The 18,903-nt window shown below is 39.7% G+C and overlaps 1 protein-coding gene across 1 annotated transcript in view; it reads right to left on the bottom strand.

The window, feature by feature from the left end:
- LOC135300988 (potassium voltage-gated channel subfamily KQT member 1-like) overlaps nt 1-18,903 on the bottom strand; it is a 413,931-nt gene that overhangs the window by 361,778 nt on the left and 33,250 nt on the right. Inside the window, exons 6-11 of the mRNA XM_064421088.1 lie at nt 17,139-17,235; nt 11,148-11,288; nt 5,340-5,450; nt 4,959-5,054; nt 4,042-4,170; nt 1,980-2,142 (exon numbers count right to left, since the gene is read on the bottom strand). Coding sequence (XP_064277158.1) covers nt 1,980-2,142; nt 4,042-4,170; nt 4,959-5,054; nt 5,340-5,450; nt 11,148-11,288; nt 17,139-17,235 — 737 coding nt within the window. The remainder of the gene's footprint in view (nt 1-1,979; nt 2,143-4,041; nt 4,171-4,958; nt 5,055-5,339; nt 5,451-11,147; nt 11,289-17,138; nt 17,236-18,903) is intronic.

Genomic DNA, 18,903 nt, shown 5'->3' with positions numbered 1-18,903 from the left:
CACATAATGCCATTGCTGAATTAAGGCAAATCTCTCCTTTTACAAGGATACTTGAACTACATTTCTATTTCTGCCCAGAAGAAGGAATTTTATCAGTGGGACTATTACTGTGTTGCCTATTCCTGGCAGGCATGCATTTTAGGCCATCCTACAGCAAAGATTGGGTATAAAGCAGCAAACAGCTGGTTTAGAGCAGCAGCTCTGCTCCTCTAGGTCAGGCCTAGAAAAGTGATCTCATTCAACCTTGCAGTTTTCAAAACATCCAGCCCCCACCAGCAATGAATAAAATATTCCACTACAGCCACACTCAAATAGAAGCTGGCATGGCCCCTTTCAATTACCTTTTCTGAATGATGATCCTCTCTGCCTTTTCTGCCTTCAGCTTTTTTGACAGGAAAAAGCCCCATTTACAGGCTTAAAGCCTAGTACTTCCACTCCCCAGGAATAGAAGCCTATTAATTCTGGCAAGGAGAACTTCACTGAGAGAAATCAGGCTTAAACTTTTGAGAGGTGTCAAGAATGTTCAGTCAATTGAGAAATTGAGTTGGCCAGCTGCATTCCTGGAAGCTTTGCAACAGAAGGAATGAATCAGGAAAATCAAATTGAGTGTGATTCAACCCTGACATCGGCTAAGGCAAAACATGAAAGAAAATGAAAAATAGATAAAATTTAATTAGTAAGGGAATAATATGCATGGCTGTCTCTCAGAATAAGAATAAATCCAACCAGCTATAATGAACACACAAGAAGACAACATTTTCAGAAAAAGGGGGAAAATTCTTTCATTTTCCTGTCAGGCAGAAACAGATACAGGCTTGTGTCATCACCCTCTTTCCTATGACACAGAGCCTGACTATGACCATTGAGAGAACACAGCTTTAGTGAACCAACATACACTGGCAGAGTCCTGCGTGCAGCCAGCAGAGTCCCCAGCATCTCCGTGGCCTCCAGGACTGTTACCAGCAGCTCAACGCTTTGCTGCTTCATCATCACATCACAACACCAAAAATACACTCAGCAAGATCCGCTGCCACACGGTCAGCAAGGGAAGCTGCTCCAGCCCAATAAACATGCTGAGAATGAACACAATATTCTGTTATGAGATGGGGAGTTAAAGCAGAAACTTTGGTTATAAATATCATGCACTTCATGCCCTCCCCCAGAACCCTAAAAGCACTGGAAATGCCTCTGGGTATGGAACAGAACCCAGATTACGAGTTCAAGATGTAGAAGATCTAGAACAGAGTCACAACCCCATCAAACAAAGAAAATCAATGCAAAAGGGGAAAAATCTGCTTTCCAGAAAACCTCTTTTTATAGTAAACAATACCATTTTATATTTCACATTATAACATTCATATGTCCATTAAAAACTTAATTTTAAAGAAAAGATTTTACAGACAAAGCAAGTATGTTAACTCAGCAGTGAAATTCAGTTTCCATGCTGAAATACAACCATTGCTTATATAAACACCCAATATTTTAAATGAAGCAAGATTAAAAACCCCACTTATCAAAACCTCTTAGTTGATGTGGGCATAAAAATAGTCATTTTTTTTCTTATCACAATTTGTTTGCACAATGTTTAAGACAGGGCTGTAAAAAAAGTTGAAATATTTTTCTCGGTCTTTTACCTCCTTCTTTCAGAAGGAGGTAAAAGGACGTAAAGTTAAAAGGTGGAATAGACCTGAGGAAGCTTTCCATCCACCTCTAAAATAACTCAAAAAAGAAGAATGAACAATATATCCAACATCCTAACTGATAGTGAGCAAGGAAAGCTCTTTTGATATACACACCATATGATTTAAAGACTGTCTTTCATTCATGTCCCCCCACTTTTGTTATGCAACCATCCTTGGTTGAAGACATTTTGATTTACTGATTAGCTTAAAATTGTTCATAGAACTTTTCCCTTCATAACATCAATTTTTTGTAAGTTTGTCTCTTGAAAAATGATAACCTGAGTATAAGTAAGTTACCTTTGGGTTCATCAATGTAGAAGGACACATCTTTTTTGTCCTCTTGCTCATCAATGTGATCATAAGTGATCTGGGGAACAGACAAGGAATTTTCTCCTGGGTTTATTACAGGTGCAGAGCCATTCCCACAGCCCAGCTTCCCTTTTCTTCTGTATCTTCTGCTCTGTGAGAGAAGGAATTGAATGATCTTAGAAGATGCTGTCAAACACAGACAAGTGCACATGTGAGCTTAATTGTACAGTGAATTCATGTCTTTGGTTTGGGTTTTTTTTTTTTAAAGGATGAAACTGAAATTCAGTGAAAGGGCTGCAACCTTTGTTCATGGTTTTAAAGTGTCTGATTCTGAATTATGAACTAAAACTTGGTAAGAATTTGATTCTAAGAAGGCAACTAAAACATTCTGAAAAGTCAGGCCATTAGTAAAATTTCTCAAACTGGAACCAAAACTCAAGGCATAGAAAATTCTAATAATGACTTCAGCATGTATCACCTTGTCAGGAATATCTTTCTAAAGTTTAAATTCAGCATAAGCATAGACTTTGAACCATGAACTAGGCCCTGTGCAGCATATTCAATTAAAGAAAACTTCACCTTTGCCAAAAAGGCTAAATTAGGCACATCAGGAAAAGAGAAATCCTTCCTCCTGCCTCCAAACAGTTCTCCTGATTTTAGAAGCCTAAAGACAGCCTAATAAACACACTATAATTGGTACTTTAAAATGACAAATGAAGGTTTGGATCAGCAGAAAGAGCTGCAGGGTCAAGATACTCACATATGGGACAAAGCTACTTGATCTAAAGTTATGCCAATTCTCACTTTGTTATGGTCTACATTCAGACTTTTAGAATTCCTTCTTCTGCTCAGCTCTGCAGCAGTTAAACAAATGCACGTTCAAAATTAACTGGGGAAAAATGGCAGAAATAGGTATTTGTTGTGGACAGTGGATGCACTGATATGCATCAAAATACTTCTAAAAGCAAATATTATACTCTTATAGCAGGAAAAGAAAATGGGAGTCCTCTGGAGAACAAAATGCTACAATGAACATAAAATGATCAGTATGTATTTGAGAGCTTAAAATAGGAAGTCACAGACCAAGAAAGAACAAGAGAAGAGGATCCTTTGGTAAGAGATGAAAGAACCACTACCACGTTCTTAAATGAGGGCTCACAAGGAGGTTCAGACAAATAATATGTTAGAGAAAACACTAGAGAAAACAGAGGGAAAATATGCTTTTCCCATCTTTCCAACCATGGATTGCTTGCTGTTCAGCAACACACACAGGAATCTTACTTCTGGCTTTACCCCTTTCCTCCTGTTTTTCCTGCCTCCAGCTGCGACAAAGCAAGGTCACACTAACCCCAGAACACAGATCAGGCTGCTTCAGCTTCCTCCATGTGCCAGGGGGAACTGTACAGCCCTTCTTCCCTGGGAAACAGGCTCCAGTGGGATGTCACTGCCCAAAGGCAAGCCTTGATCATCCTTTGGGATGGATCCCTGAGCTGGACCTGTTGCAGACTCTGCCCTTCTGGCAAGCTTGGCAATGACACCACAGAACTGGGTGCGGGCAATTCCATCTTTGCAGGCAAACGCTGTTCCCTTTCCCCTGCCCTCACAGCCACGGAATTTTCACTAATTTCTAAAGAAAAAAAAAGCAGCATGGAGTACTTCAGAGCAGAGTAACTGCTGTTAGCCATATGTTAAGCCTGAACATAAATTTTTAAACAGGCTTGCTCCTTCTTCTGGTATGAACTACCTTGAAAAATGAATGCACAATGGGAAAGTGGCACCATTGCCTTGTGCTGTGAGAAAGTAGGAGACTCCAAAGGGGATAAAACAATGGAGAGCTGGTACCTGCCTGACCAACAAGGCAAATTCAGTTAAAAGATATTCTTTCCTCAAGAATATTTTAAGGAAAACAAAACTAATTGGGCTGTGGCAGGAGGAAAAGAAATGTATTTCAGGTGTCCAAACTGCTCAAGCCCTTCACGAGGTTTTTGGCAAGTTAATTATAATTAACAATGAAAAGCAAGCAGAGAGCCAGCCCTGCCAGTGCTGTCACCTGTTTTCTCAGACCGGGACTAGATGGCGCTGGAGACTTTTTGGGATTTTGCACGGGAGCTGTCACATAGATCTTCCAGGTGGCTGTGGAGGTGCAGGATTTCTCTGCTGCATAGCAGCGCCACAGGGTCTGTAAAGAAACCCAAAGAAGCTCAGTGCAGGAGCAGTCACTGGGCTCCTGCACGGCAAATTTTGCAGCAAATCCAAGCGACAACAAAGTCCTCAGTCCAGGTAAACACCACTCCTGATAAAGCACAACCATGGTGGATGCAATTTGCACCAGGACACACACACACGAATCACACAGATATTCAGTGTGCTCCCCCCACAAGCTGGGATCAGACTCTACCCACAGCAAAAAAAAAAAACCCAAATAAATCAAACTCAACCCCCATAAAAGTGAATTCCCCACTGAATGCTGTGTTTTCTATTTTCTGCACTGTGCCACAATGAATACTTGTGCACTGAGCTATTTAATTCTTTATATTATCATATGGGATGTTATGCTGGGAGATTTTTCTAAAATCAGGTGTGTTTTTTCATGTATTTGTACATTCACCACTTCAGGATTTGGCAGATGCACAGGACCTAAAAGAACATGAAAAGTAAATTCTGAATTAAAAAGTATAATAACATTTTTTATTATGTTTTTAGTATTTCACTACATATACTCACTGCATCCAGTTAGCCTCATTATGCCTGTGAATATCAGGTATACTGCACCTTCCAGAAAGGGAGAGGCTATTATCTCATTTTCTCTGCTTTCTGACATGGATTAAAATGACAAAGTGGCTAAACACAAGTTATAGATCTATAATATATTTAGGAATGGTGATTCTCAGTACTTGAACTTCCAGGCATTATTCTTCTCTCCAATAAACTCTGAGGTACTTTAGTATTTTACTGTTGTGGTCTTACCTGAATTAGGGAAGCTGCAGCTGGGATTTGTCTATTGAAATGCTTCTGACGTTGCTTCTGCTGTACTTTCAGAGCAAAACCAGACCCCAGAATACCCTAACAAAATAACAAAACTACTATTCAGACATGTATATAGCTTCATATATCTAAATAAAGTACTTTGCACCTGGAATAAACAGACATTTAATAAAATACTTAATAACATGCATTTTCAAATGTCCGAGTTCTATTTATTCCAAATCTGAAACTGAGCAGATCAACAGCAGAATTGTGTAACTTCAATAAACAGCACGTGCTGTTGCTGTGATCCACAGTTACAGGAGCCAGAGACATTCACAGAGGTGGACACACCTTTAATAAAGAGATTCAAGTTCCACTTACAGCTGGCAGGGCAAAGAAGGAGATGGCAAACACTGAGAAGCAGGAAGCTATTGTCTTCCCAATCCATGTCTGGGGAACTTTGTCTCCGTAGCCAATTGTTGTGACTGTTACCTACACCAGGAAGAGACATCTGCTTTAGTGCTTTTTTGGTCCAAAAAGCATGAGAAAAAAAGAATGGAAGGGGAAAGTAATTAGTGAAGTATCAGGAGACAGGTGTGAACAAAGTGTGTGGATTTGGGGATAAGGAAACCTGTGCTGACAGGAGTGAAAAAGGACAGAACTAACCCATCCCTACTGAATCCTCACAGCAAGAGGAGGAACACACAGCCATTCCAGGATGTGTTATCTCCCAAAGTCAGCCTGCCAGTAGAGCTAGACCTGAACACACCTGAAGCCTGTGCTTAGCTTTGTTCCTCCCCCACAAACACGACCTGGCCGTGGTATTCACATTCTCTGAACAGAGAGTAACATAATTCTCTCGCCCAGGATTTTTTCTGGGGAAGGCAGTGAGAAGCTCAGAGAGGAAAACAATTCTCATCTCTACTTGCTGCTCCTGCTGTTCGGCACATGTGGAATAGGTTATGGGGATTGCTTGCCAAGAGTGATTTGTTAATTGGACATCAGTGATGGTTGTTTGGATTGATTGCCCAATTAGGTGAAAGCTGTGTCACGACTGCCTGGAGACAGTCACAGGTTTTTCTCTAGTATCTCTTTAATATAGTATAGTATTAGCGTAATATAATATAGCTTAATAAAGCATTGTTCAGCCTTCTGAAATCATGAGTCAGAGCACATTATTCCCTGGCTGGGGACTCTTTGCAACAATACCTGGCCACTCAAAATTGTGTCTAAGCCAAAAGGTGCTTAAACTTGGATCTGATATTGTTTATCAGGGCCAGGGAAAGGGAGCCCGCAGTCCAGGAAGACAACAGAGCCAGCAGGGCAGCACCTCTCCAGTCAGGAGCCAGGACCTTTCAAGCAAAACAGAAGCAGAAAGTGCAGCCAGGTCCACCCCAGGGTCTGGATTATAATGCAGGAGGACAAGGAGGCAGGTCTGACAGCAAGCCACGAGGCAGGATTAGGATCAACTGGCCAGCCTACAGGGAGAGGACAACAGCAGGGCATCACCTCATGGGTGGAAATCAGGATTGAAGGAGCCCATACTTAGACACAGCTGCAATTGAGCTACAGATAATCTCTCCTGTGCTGAAATATTGAAATGGTGTACGTGGAGCACCACCAGTGGGCTCATGCTCATCAGGGTCATTAGGTCAATTAGACTTGGCTCTGCACAGACTTGCTGCAGAGGTGGCAGGCCAGCCCTGAAAAGCCCCAGGGGCAGGAGGGCCTGAGTGGGACAGAAGCCTGGGGCTATTCCTGAAGAGTCCCAGCAGGATGAAAGAGAATTCATCATGAGCCAGAGGTCAGGACAGACCTGGTGCAGGGGGAGAAGCAGGTCCAGGTGGTGGCTGGTCCATCAGAAAGGTTTGGGATGTAACAAGGAGGCCCTGCTGCCCAATGGAAGGGGATAATCAGCTGATCCCAATCAGGAACCCACAGGAATCACACCTGACAGGGGCCTAAGCACCATGGTCACAGCAGGACAGGATTCACTGGCTAAATATATAATTCATAGTCTAAAACAGAGACCCTGGCCTATGGGGGTGTTGGGTTTTCAGCATCCTCAGAGCTCTGATGCTGCCATAAAATGGTGTGAGAAACATGGCTTGGATCACTGAGAAGTGAAAAGCTTCTGGTGAGGAACAGAAGAGCTCTGTCATCAATACTAACCACTGGGGAGAGCTGTAAATAGAAAAAAATGTACTTTTATTTGGATGTACCAGCCCCAAACCTAGTCCCCCTCCCTTCACTTTGCCTTGAATGGTAGCAGAAACACAGCCAAAACAGACTTAAAAGAATATGTAAATTTACACTGACTATAAAGAGGCTGCCTTTTATGGAAAAATTTGCTGACAAATGCTTAGATGTTATGCAAAAATAGTCTTCTCAGAAGAAACTATCAAGCAATAAAGGCATGGGAAGAATATATTCCTTCCTACTCTGAGAGCTGGAAGAAAGATTTGCAGGAAAAAAAAATCAGCAACTACCACCAAACTTAGTTTTTCCAAGTTCCAAAAAAAAAAATAGTTATGTTTGTGTTTATTCATCATGAATTTTCCACTTGATGAAGACCACTTTGTAGAAGCTATATCCTTGAATGAATATTGTTCTTTTGAACTGCAAACTGTTCTCAGCAGGAGCTCTGCCTTGCCAGGTGTTTGTCCAGATTTAATGTGGCTGGTCAAGTGACTCGGGTGCTGTGTGCTACCAGCAGGACAATGAATTTGCCAGACCCCAGAATTAAATAAGACCCCTCCAAAATTCAACTTTGAAATGCAGCATGCATTGCTGGGCAGTGGAGGAAGTTAAAGCTGTTGCTTTAACAGCACTTCAGCTCCTCAGTGTACCCAGATGACCCTTCACAGTCAGTGTTTTTTCCTTTCTTCTCCCCTCTTTTTTCTCATGAAAGGCTTCTTGGTTTTTTGGTGGGGGGGTGGTTTGGTTTTTCTGCAGTGGTTTTGGTTGGTTTTTTCACTAAGTTCTCCAGCACCCAGGACTTAAAACCAAACTGCAATAATGCTGAGCTGCCTAAATTCTACTATGGAAGACAGCATGAAAGCCATAACCACAGGAAAGATGAATTTTCCACCTGCACAGCAGGCACTTGGCTGGCAGATTCCTGCAGGTGCCTGAACATGTCTCAGGAAGCCTTTCCCTGGCTACCTTAAGAGGGTTCCTTGTTGGTAATTTAATTAGCACACTGAATACATGAAAGGATTACAAATAATGTAATTCTCTGGCTGTCTTAATCACAGCAGAATCTTTATCTACTTGTACAAAGTTATCATTATTTCTGAGCAGAGAAAGTTGGAGAGCTGGGCTCTGGAAAATGACACCTCTTGTAACAGGGATTTATGATGGCACATTCCAGATGTGTACACAGGCTCTGAACACACATATGTATGCCTCAAAAAGGGAAGAACTCTGATTTAGTAGAAGTCAACAGGGCTGCTCAGATGTTTAAAGAGGCAGCTATCCTCAGGTGTGAGGAGTCGGAACTGCACACCTCAAAAAACCACACTAAATATAAAGGGATTCCAACTGCTACCTCTGGCATGGAAATTTACTGCTGGAAATTCTGAGCAGTTGATCCCAAGTACCTGTGCCAGTTAACACCAATTCACTGGAGCAAGGATTTAACTCCAGTCCAGTGGTACAGAATAGCAGGGTTTGCAGCAAGGCAAATAAGCATTACCAGCAGCAGAGGCAAGCAGGAGGGCCAGCAGAAGAGAAGGCTCCTATGTGCTCTTCTTTCTTCAAGGAAAAAATACCCAAAAGGAACAGGGCAACTGCTGTGACGTGGGCTGCAATTCTGGCAGACTGACCACGCTGTTGGAAGTGCTTTTACACGTGCCCCACATGCTACAACTTCTGACAGTGGCTTCATGTGAAACACAAGCCTTTGATATGTCTTTGCAGTTTAACCTGTTTCTCTGCCAAATCTCGGATTAAAAAACCTTGCCTTTAACTGAAGCAGGTGAATGTAGTTAGCAATTAATTCCAACTCTCATTAATTCTCTATTTTCTCTTTTCCCTGTATTTAAACCTTTCAGGTCATTTGTATCAAGTTCAGCAAGCTTGCACTTTCTCCTCAAAGCAAAATGTCCCCCATAATATACTCTGTGGTTTTTGTCAGACACATAAGACTTTCAAGTACCAAGATTTTTTTTCCAATGGCTCAGTTTTGAAAAGCAAAAATCAAATTTTACTCCCTAGTAACTCCACATCTGTGTTCCAGAAGATTTGAAAAGAAAAAGAAACTGATTCACTTTGTCCTTTGTTCCTGTTCCCAGCTGTGAACTGCACCTGCACCGTGACTCACTAAATGCTGAGAAGGCCTAGATGCCTGAAAAGCTTAAACAACAATTTGAACAGTGTTCCTCACATAGCCAGAGAAAGAGGAGCTGATTTTATCTTGCTGCTACACAAAGCAAGTCAAGTTTTGGAAAATAACAAAACCCACTGAACACTGCATTTCCCATCCACACACTTTGAAACACACATCCCAAGTCATCTATCTCAACAAGGTACTGTGCATTTTCAGCTTCTCTGATGGTCTTCATAACTCCTTTTAAATTCCTAAAGTCCAAAACACTGTTGTAGAAACATACCCTGACTTTTCTAACTTTAATTCTTTTACTCTTTACTCATATCAATGCAATAACTCATAGTGATTAGAAGCATTTCTAACTCATACCTAAATATTCAAATGCAACTAATGAAGCAACTCTGAAAAACAAGCTAAAAAAAAACCAAGAAACCAAGGAAAGGTAGGAACAATGAAGAGTACACTGGGTCCACATGGAATTTTTATCACATGTAGAAATTACTTTAGCATGAACATACATGGACAGAACTGGATGCTAAAAGTGATCCACTGGTGTTTGAAGTGAACTACTCAAATAATGAAAGAATAAGTGAGAATAAGAGTACTGGTTTGTCCACATAAAGCTGTCATAGAATACCTTTCAATTATACCCTGATTGATTTTAAAATGCAGCAATCTCTACTTCTGAGACACTCATTATTTTCCTCCATTAGCTAGAGGCTGCTCCACTGCTATAACCATAAGGTTTCATATTCTTAAAATTTTATCCCATGTCCACTGAGGACCTTAACAAGTGATAGCTCTACAGCCTGGTTCATGGTTTCATTGCTTCTCTGCACCTTAGATCATCAGGTCTATCTAGCCATTGAGTGGATTTTTCTTTTTTTCCCCTTGATTCTTCTGGGTTTGTACTGTTTAGCACAGTTATATGCAATACATTGCAGATTAAATGAATACTTAATAACCTAATGACAGGAATTTAATGTTTAAAATATTTTTATAGTGAACTACTTACAGAGTAGTGACTCAGGCTACATGTAGTCTATAATTCTGTGTACATCACTGAAGTAGAGACTTATGCAGCATCCAATTTTTTTGTCATCTTATTACCAATTTTCCATACCTTCTCAGTGATCTCTTATGGGCAGCTCCCCACAGGACAGCCAACACACTCCAACTCACCTCTCACCCACCTAACCCACTCTTTTATAGCACGCATCCTTATTGGACACAGCTGTGGCCTGTTAAGGGCAGCCCTGTTCCTAATCTTTGGTAATTAGTACAGCTGCAACTCCTCAGGGGTGAGATTGCCTTCTGCACCATCTCTATTCTCTTACATTCTATCCCCCCACATAAGTTAAAGATAAAAACAAAAAACCAGGAACCTATAACCTGCAGCAAGGTCTGAATTATTACTGAGAGAGTGAGTTTTACACAAAAAAGATTAAAAAAAATAGGGTCATTAACCCATCTTTCACATATAGAATAAGTTTTTAAGTTTTGCACCTCTTGCAGATAACTAAGTAGAGCTTAAAGGCAGTGATATAGGTTTTGAAGGGGTTTTTTAGTTTTTTGAGATGTGTTTACTTTTTGAGATGATTTTTACTTTTCGTATCTGTAAGCATTCGGTGTCCTCTGCTAAGAACTTGCAAACCTGCTTTCACAATAAAATTTAATACCCTGATAATTTAATTGTACTTTTTATATTCTTGCTTGTATCTCTCTGAGGAGGCTGTCAAGCTTCCCTACAGAAACACATTCTGTAAAGAAAGAAATGCCAGGGTTTTCTGAAAAGATCACAACTTGAACAGAAAACCTTGGGCCCTGTTTGCACACACATTTTGTTGGTGAGCACTTACCACACCCCACCAAAGGGCATCAGCATAGCTGGAGAAACCTGTCTTTCCATCCGCATCAACTGCATCCTTCTCAGCAAGATAAACAAAGTAGGATGAAAAAATTAATCCCAAGAATCCAATGTACAGCGTGGTTATGAGTTCCTATTAAAAGAGAAAACAAACAAATGGTTCATCCTATATATAGATATATACATCATTGTAAAACATTGCAGAAAACTGTGGGGTTTTTGCATCACAGTAGAAAAATTAATAGGTTATAATTCAGGTATGACATTTGCTTCCAGTAAAACAGCTAAAACATTAACTTGGATTTTATTCATACCAGGCTAAATAGTTCAAAAAGCCATCATTATGAGCTTGATCCTTGGGGCAGCTAAATGTAGAGTGGGACATCTCTCCTAATTATGGAATAGGAATCACTCCACTTAACTGCCTATTCAAAATAAAAACTGTCTAAACATTTTAAAAGTAGCAAAGCAGCTTCAGAAATGCCCTTTCTGAAAAGCACACTGAGAAACAGCAGCCATGTCTCATGATTATGGCCATACCTGAGCAGTGAACCTGTGTATCTGATGTTTAAACTGCTTAAGATTGGATGGTGATAATCAACAGTTTCTTGTTAAAATCAAATCTGATGTTAAAATATGCTAGGTAGATGTCATGTTTTCAGTCCTGAAGACCAAGGCTAGGGCAGACTTCTATGAGGGCATGTTACAGTCCTTGTGAATATACCATTTTCTCTAAAGATTTTTGGGCAGGAGAGTTGTGTCAGACCTGCTGTGACTGAGATACAGGATTCTCACAGTCTTCAGGAAAAAAAAATAAAGTGCTTGTGCACTTAAACAAGCCAAAATGTGTGGTGTCACAGATGCAAAACCACATAAAGCTTTTAAAAGCAGTGCTAAATGAGACATCCACCAGCCCCTCAGGGAAATCCAATACCTAGTTATAAGGGAAAACAGCTCATTCTAATTACTTAAAGCTTACATGCATAATTCCTTTATTTTCTTTGCACAAATTTGGCCATCTTTATCAGGAAACAATGTTGTGCTACATCTTCAGTGGCATCTTAAGTTCTTGACAGTCATTTCTCTCTCCTTGAGTCCCAGCCAATAATGGAATTAAAATACTGCCATATGATACATTTAAAATTAAAACCTGATTAGGAAGGATTGCCCCTACTTTTAAAGTATGTCAGGTTTTCACAGGTTTTCTGTAATATTTTACCCATGTTTCTTAAACTGCTGGGAAGGGAAGGTTCAATTTTATCATCAAACTTCCCTCAGGTTTCTTTTTATTTTCTTTCTTTTCATTTCCCTGTAAGAGCTTTCTGGACAAAGGTAGCCCTCGTATCAAGTACCAACATTCAGCAGCAGGAAATATAAATATTCTTCCTTCTCCTACAGAACTAATTACAATCTGGGTTCAGGAAACCTTTAAGTAGTCTTGGCACAAAGAAAAATGGGTGTTTTTCCTCTAATCATTTAATGATGACCTAAGTAATGAATTTTGATAGTATTTTGTCTTCCTTATGGCCAAGTCTTTTAATTTAAGCCCTAACTTTTTGCAGGCCTGTTTGCTAAACAAGGCAGCCAAAAAAGGAAATAAACCCTGGGGTTTCAGTAGTTTCTCTGCTGGTCACCTTTATTTTCCCACCTTTATCTCTTGATAATGGAGCACTGTGTACTTGTAGATATGACTTGCTTTGAAAAGGTCTTTCTGTTAACATACACAAGTGACTGTAGATGATAATTGGAATAATTCTGGTTTAAGTGCTGGCTTTTTGGGAAGCAGGCAGGAAAATAGTAGAGTATTATGAAATCCTTTCAAAGTGGCTGAAATATCAACAGAACTACTGAGTTTATTTCACCACTGGCACCTCTCAGCTCCAGACTATTCATCTGAAGACAGAATTCTTTTTAAATAAAGGCCAATTGAAAATGCAACTGCCTTGGACTTACTCTAAATGTCACAATCAATGTTCCAGGTGTATAGAGACACTCTTTAATTATTAAGAACAATGGCAGCAATGTCATACATACTTCACTTAAGGGAGAGTCAGAAGCTTTTTAACACATGCTTCATGAAACCTGATCATAAAACAAAGGGTATTCTGCAGGCATCACGCCTTAAAACTACATATTTACGTGGGTTTTATTAGATAAGAGCTTAAGAATAAATAGTGCTGCCTAAAACAAATGGCTCTTTGCAGCAGGGACTTTCAGATTCACACACACAGGAAACAGTAAGAACAAGAAATGCACAAAGGTAAATTTGAATACTGAGAGAGTTGAGTGTCACCATGACCTATTTTATAAAATCCTTTCTATAGGATCTTCTCCTGAGAAGCTGAGGAACCTCAGGAAAGAAATGTAAACAATAATTACCTGCTGCTGTGGAATGCAACATGTGCATCTTCCATTGGCCCATGTGGATTGGTTTCTCTTGATGACCAATCACAGCCACCTGTGTCGAGGCTGTGAGCAGTCACAAGATTTTGTTATTCATTACATTATTTTTCTTTCTAGCCTTCTGATGGATCCTTTTTTCTCTATTCTTTTTTGTATAGTTTTAGTATATCATTTTAGTATAATATAATATCATAATATAATAAATAAGCCTTCTGAAACATGGAGTCAAGATTCTCATCTCTTCCCTCATCCTCAAACACAACCATAGTTGAGTCAGCATATTTTTTAGGCTCAGCTGTATCTCCATTTTGAGTTAAAATAAGGACCACACAATATGAAGTTCAACACTGGGAAAAAATACGAGAATCCCTTCTGTCCTGAGTGGAAGACCTCACAAAGCAAGGTGAGGAAGGAGTAAAACCAACCTAGAGGCTCACAAGCTGGAGCTTGAGTGGCTAACTTGGCTTCTCAGCAAGCTGCAGGATTTCTCCATGGCTTCCCACCACCACATGTGATATTGACTCACGTGTTGTTGCCTTTGGCAAGAAATGCTGGTATATAAGCTCAACCTCCTGAAAATAGAAGAGCATCCTAGCCAAAGCGGGCCTGAGTGAGCTAATTGAGCTATATGTAAAATTCCAAAACACATGGAAATCCTTGGTGACAACTTTACTAAGCTCTTCAGGGTCCAGGGAGGTACCAGTGCTTGCTATTTTCACAGGGCACCAAGATGTGAATTCATTTTCTCACATTGCTTAAGCGTTTAGGGGCCCATGTTTTCTGAAAGAGTATCCAAAAAAAAAAAAAAAAAAAAAAAAAAAAAAAAAAAAAAAAAAACAAAAATAGATGAGGACTTTGTACTCTGCCTGTGAAGAAAAAGCGGCTGAGGTGTTTTTGTTTTGGTTTTGTTTTTTATATTTTTAAACAAAAATTTCTTTCAGAGGCTGGACAGAAATAAAGGTTCCATTTTTCCTTCCGTTTGGTACTGTGTTAGGGTTTCAGCTACACTTGTCCAATGTCAATACAGAACTGTGTGCTTGGTATTTTTTTTTCTTAATGTGTTAGTGGGTGATCTGCTTGGATAAGTACTACAGATCTGTGGAGTTTTATTTTTCATCATAATCACTTCTTTGGATAAGCAGAACTTCAGGTGCGTTTACTCATAAATTTGTTTTCCAAGACTTTTTTTTTCTCTTTTAAACCATTGAACTTTCTTAGGCTTGTGACACATAAGATTTAAGTGCTATATTTTGGAGAGAGTATTTCTTGGTTCTTGACTAAAACTGAACACCCACAGGAAAAAATGTTCTCAAACATTTTTTTGGATATCAAGTTATTTGGATATCAGCTCTGCCCTAGCAAGATATCCAGGCAATGCAAGTATAATAAATTAAGACCACACAGACTTGGAGCATTAAAAGTCATCCTGTTGTACAGTATAAAAGGAGGCTTTATCCCACAGCACTTTGGTGTGCATCACTTCTGCACAGCCATCGTGACATAAAAGTTCCTACTGTACTGGGGAAAAAAAAGTAAGAGGAAGAAAATTAACTTTTAGTATTAAATTACTAGCTTGGATTAAGTGCAGTACATTCTCTGTCCCAGAAAAACAGTTTTCCAAATAGAGAATTAAAAAATGTCTGTGTGGAAATTGGTAACTGTTTGTCAGTATGTGGAAAACAAATCTACACTTGTAAGAACAAGTTAACCACCCTAACAAGTGGGATGTGGAGATTAACAGCAGAGTATTAGCCCTCCACAGTGTGGCATGAGATGCAAGACTTCAAGGCTCATGATGTAATTTTCCATTATATTAATAAAGCTAATAATAAAGAGATTCCATGAAGACTCAAAAAGAAGCCTTCAATTAAAAATATTTTTAAATCTGTAGAAAAACTTTTAAACTCTTTCCGTTTAATGAGCTTTCATACAGGAAAATTGTTTCAAAGCTTTAGCAGACATAGCTTTGAAACAATTTTTTTGTAAGAAAGCTCATTAAGTAATTTTTCTTACACAACTTCATAACATAGGTTTTTTTTTTTGTTTTTTTTTTTAATTTCTTTACAGAATGAATTACAAAACTTTGTATTCAAGTTGAACACAACAGAAATATTTAAATAATTGACTTCTTCTAGCAATGCTTTCCCAAGTGTTCGGTTTTCCCCAGGAACACCAAGCTAGGAACCCATCTTCTGCAGAGATAGTGGAGAGCACTTGCAATATGAAAGGCAGCCCACAAAACTCCATTTAAGAAATTACATTGAGGGATAACATCAAAGAGTACAACAGTTAATTAACAAACCCAAGCACTGGTGTTTATACCCTGTTAGCCGCTGCCCTGAATAGCAAAAATAGCTTCCTGTTTTAAAAGGAGGAGGAAACACACGATGGACTTTCAAAGTATTTTTTTCTCTTGCAATGTAACATTTAATTTAAACCAGCTGTCCTGGGTTGCAAGATATGTGTGTATTCTATTTGCTGTCTTTTAGAGGTGGGGCAGTTATCTTCTGTTAATTGGGCACTTTCCCACAAACCAATCTTCCCTCTGGGAAATATCTACTGTTAACGGGCCACTGAGTGTCACTGCATGACTGATAAAATTCCATCATCCCAATGTGAGATGCTCTACCCAGGGGAGGAGCCAAAGCATTCCTACCTGGATATAGTCTAACACTCAGAACATGAGAGCAGCCTTTTTCCCACTGGATTCCAAGAGGAGCAGCTTTCTTCTCTACTGGACTCCCAGAGGAAGACCAGGCCCATTTACAGCACCACAGGACCTTCAGAGGAAAACTCCACCCTTCTCCAGGATCCCTGCTCCAACAGAACCACAGCTGGCACTGCAGGAGGGCTGCAGGCACCATTGAATGGGACTGCTGCCAACACCCTGACCCACAGGGGACCCTGTCAGGTTGTATTCTGACTCTGTCAGTGGTTTTTTTTGTTTGTGCTATTGCATTTGTATTTTTAGTTTTCGTCGTAAAGAACTGTTATTCCCATTCCCGTATCTTTGACTGAGCACCATTATATTTCAAAATTGCAATAATTTGGAGGGAGAGGGTTTACATTTTCCATTTCAAGAGAGGCTCCTGCCTTCCTTAGCAGACACCTGTCTTTTCAAATCAAGACCAGACCATTATTTGAAGCCCACAGAAAGAATTCACAGAAGCCAGCGAAGTGCAGGGGATGTTTAAAGGCTGGGTCCCTGTTGAGTTCACAGCGGTCCGCAGGACGAGGTGGGAGATGAGTGAATTCGACTCCATGTTCTCAGAAGGCTGATTTATTATTTTATGATATTATATTATATTAAAATAATGCTATACTAAAACTATACTAAAGATAAAGAAAGGATACATTAGAAGGTTTAACAAGAATGATAAAGAAAATTTGTGACTGACTCCTCAGAGTCCGACACAGCTGGATAGTGATTGGTCATTAAGAAAAACCAATTCACGTGCTGGATAAACAATCTCTATATTGTATTCCAAAGCAACAAAACACACTCTGAGGCTTCTCAGCTTCTCAGGAGAAAAATCCTGAGCAAAGAAGATTTTCCAGAAAATATCACAGCAACAGATACCTGTCGATGGATGAAAACCACTGAGCCCAGGAGCCTCCAGGTGCCTCCCTGGCGGTCAACGTGAAGCATCCGAAGGATCTGGAGAAAGCGAATCCCCCTGTGGGGAAAGTTAAGGATTAAAATAAATGCAATAAATGCATAAAAATGCTTGAGGACAATACTGCCTTATCCACCCACAATGGATTATGTCCACTAACACACTGCTATGTTCAAGAAGTGTGATAGCACTGTCCCTGCCTGGGGCAGCATCTCAGGCTTGAGGCATCTCTGTGTTTGGATCAAATTTCATTATAGTCAAATTTCTTCAGAAATATTGGCTATGAAAACAGTTATTTAATAGGAAAACAAACAAAATCGGGGAAACCTGTATAATTTCTATGATTCCAAACTTTAAATGCCTCCTTTCCAAGGAAAACCAATGCTTCAAGCTTTGCTAACATAAATGTGAGCAAACCTTTTTCTCTATTTGCCAAAAGCAGAATATGAATCAAACACAGAATTACTAAAATCCTTGTTGTGTGAGTTACTGAAATATCTGATATCACTGGAAATAGATAGAATCTTATGTGTTTTAGGAGAATAACTAAATCAATCATAAGCTCCAAATATTTTCAACTAAATAAAAGTAATTCTCAATATGATTCTTCAGCATAATTTTATTCCATGGAAACATTTAATTTAGTTGCTGTTTTGAAAATTAATTTTTTTTGCCTACAGTTTGTCTTATTCCTGAAACAAACCAGTGAAAAGCAGGAAAGGATGAACACTGAATTTATCTACCTGAAAATTTTTCACTAGAAGTATTTTTGACCCTTTTTATCAATCTTCAAGATTTTTTTGTGGATATAGGATTTGATTTTTAATTCAGACTTGCCTGACCCTGCTGGCTTTTCAGTGGAGCAATGATAACACTGCAGGGATATGGGTTAAGGTTCAGAGAGCATTCTGAGGTGTAGGACACTGACTCTGGACTTAGCACTGGGGAAAGGCTTCACTGAGCCCAAAACCCACTGGGCTCACATATAAACACACAGGGCCTTTTCACTGAAGTCCTTCCTGTGCTTATAAGTAAATTAAAAAACCCCAACCCTTGGAATTTCCACATGCACCTTTCTCTCTTCCTACAGGAGCTGATATTCCTGCTGCCTGGGTGGAGTCTTTACCATCAGGTAAGGGTGAATGTTCTGCTGTAAGAATTACCTTAAAAACACTCTGTACATGTAGTTGTCCCCAGTGTTTGCCTACACACCTGGACAGTTTAGACAGTACTGGACATTCCCACTTTCCAGTGATTCCACTGCACTGGGAAGCAGAGGCTTGTGACAAAACATGCAGCACATCTTAGATGTTAAATTAGGAGTGGGAAGTACATTTACTGCTTATCATTCTTCTGTTTACTCACTTCACCTCCCAAAACAAGCCTGCAGTACTTGATACAAGCTGAACAAACACTGTGTACATCAAATGTTTCTGCTTCATGTACAGTGTGAGTTACTCGTGCCAAACAAATCCACCAAAGCATAATTACTCTTTAAACAAAGTAATTACTCATACTCAAAAAGCACTGAGTTAAGCACTGTCTGGATTACTTCTTAAATAAACCCATGCTCTGTAATTCTCTCTTGTCTCAGAGAGACAGTTGTTTGATGTTTTAAATAGGACACAATGTTTCATTTTTTCCACTTGGCTTCAGCATTCCCACCATTTTTCATTTGCCTTGCTCCTGCACTCATTTCCCAACCAGTCACCAAGCACAAGAGCACCC

Source organism: Passer domesticus, chromosome 5 (genome assembly GCF_036417665.1).
Source record: "Passer domesticus isolate bPasDom1 chromosome 5, bPasDom1.hap1, whole genome shotgun sequence".
In the NCBI taxonomy this organism is placed as follows: Eukaryota; Metazoa; Chordata; class Aves; order Passeriformes; family Passeridae; genus Passer; species Passer domesticus.
The sequence above is the reverse complement of the archived record's forward strand: the minus strand, read 5'-3'. Positions and strand labels throughout refer to the sequence as shown.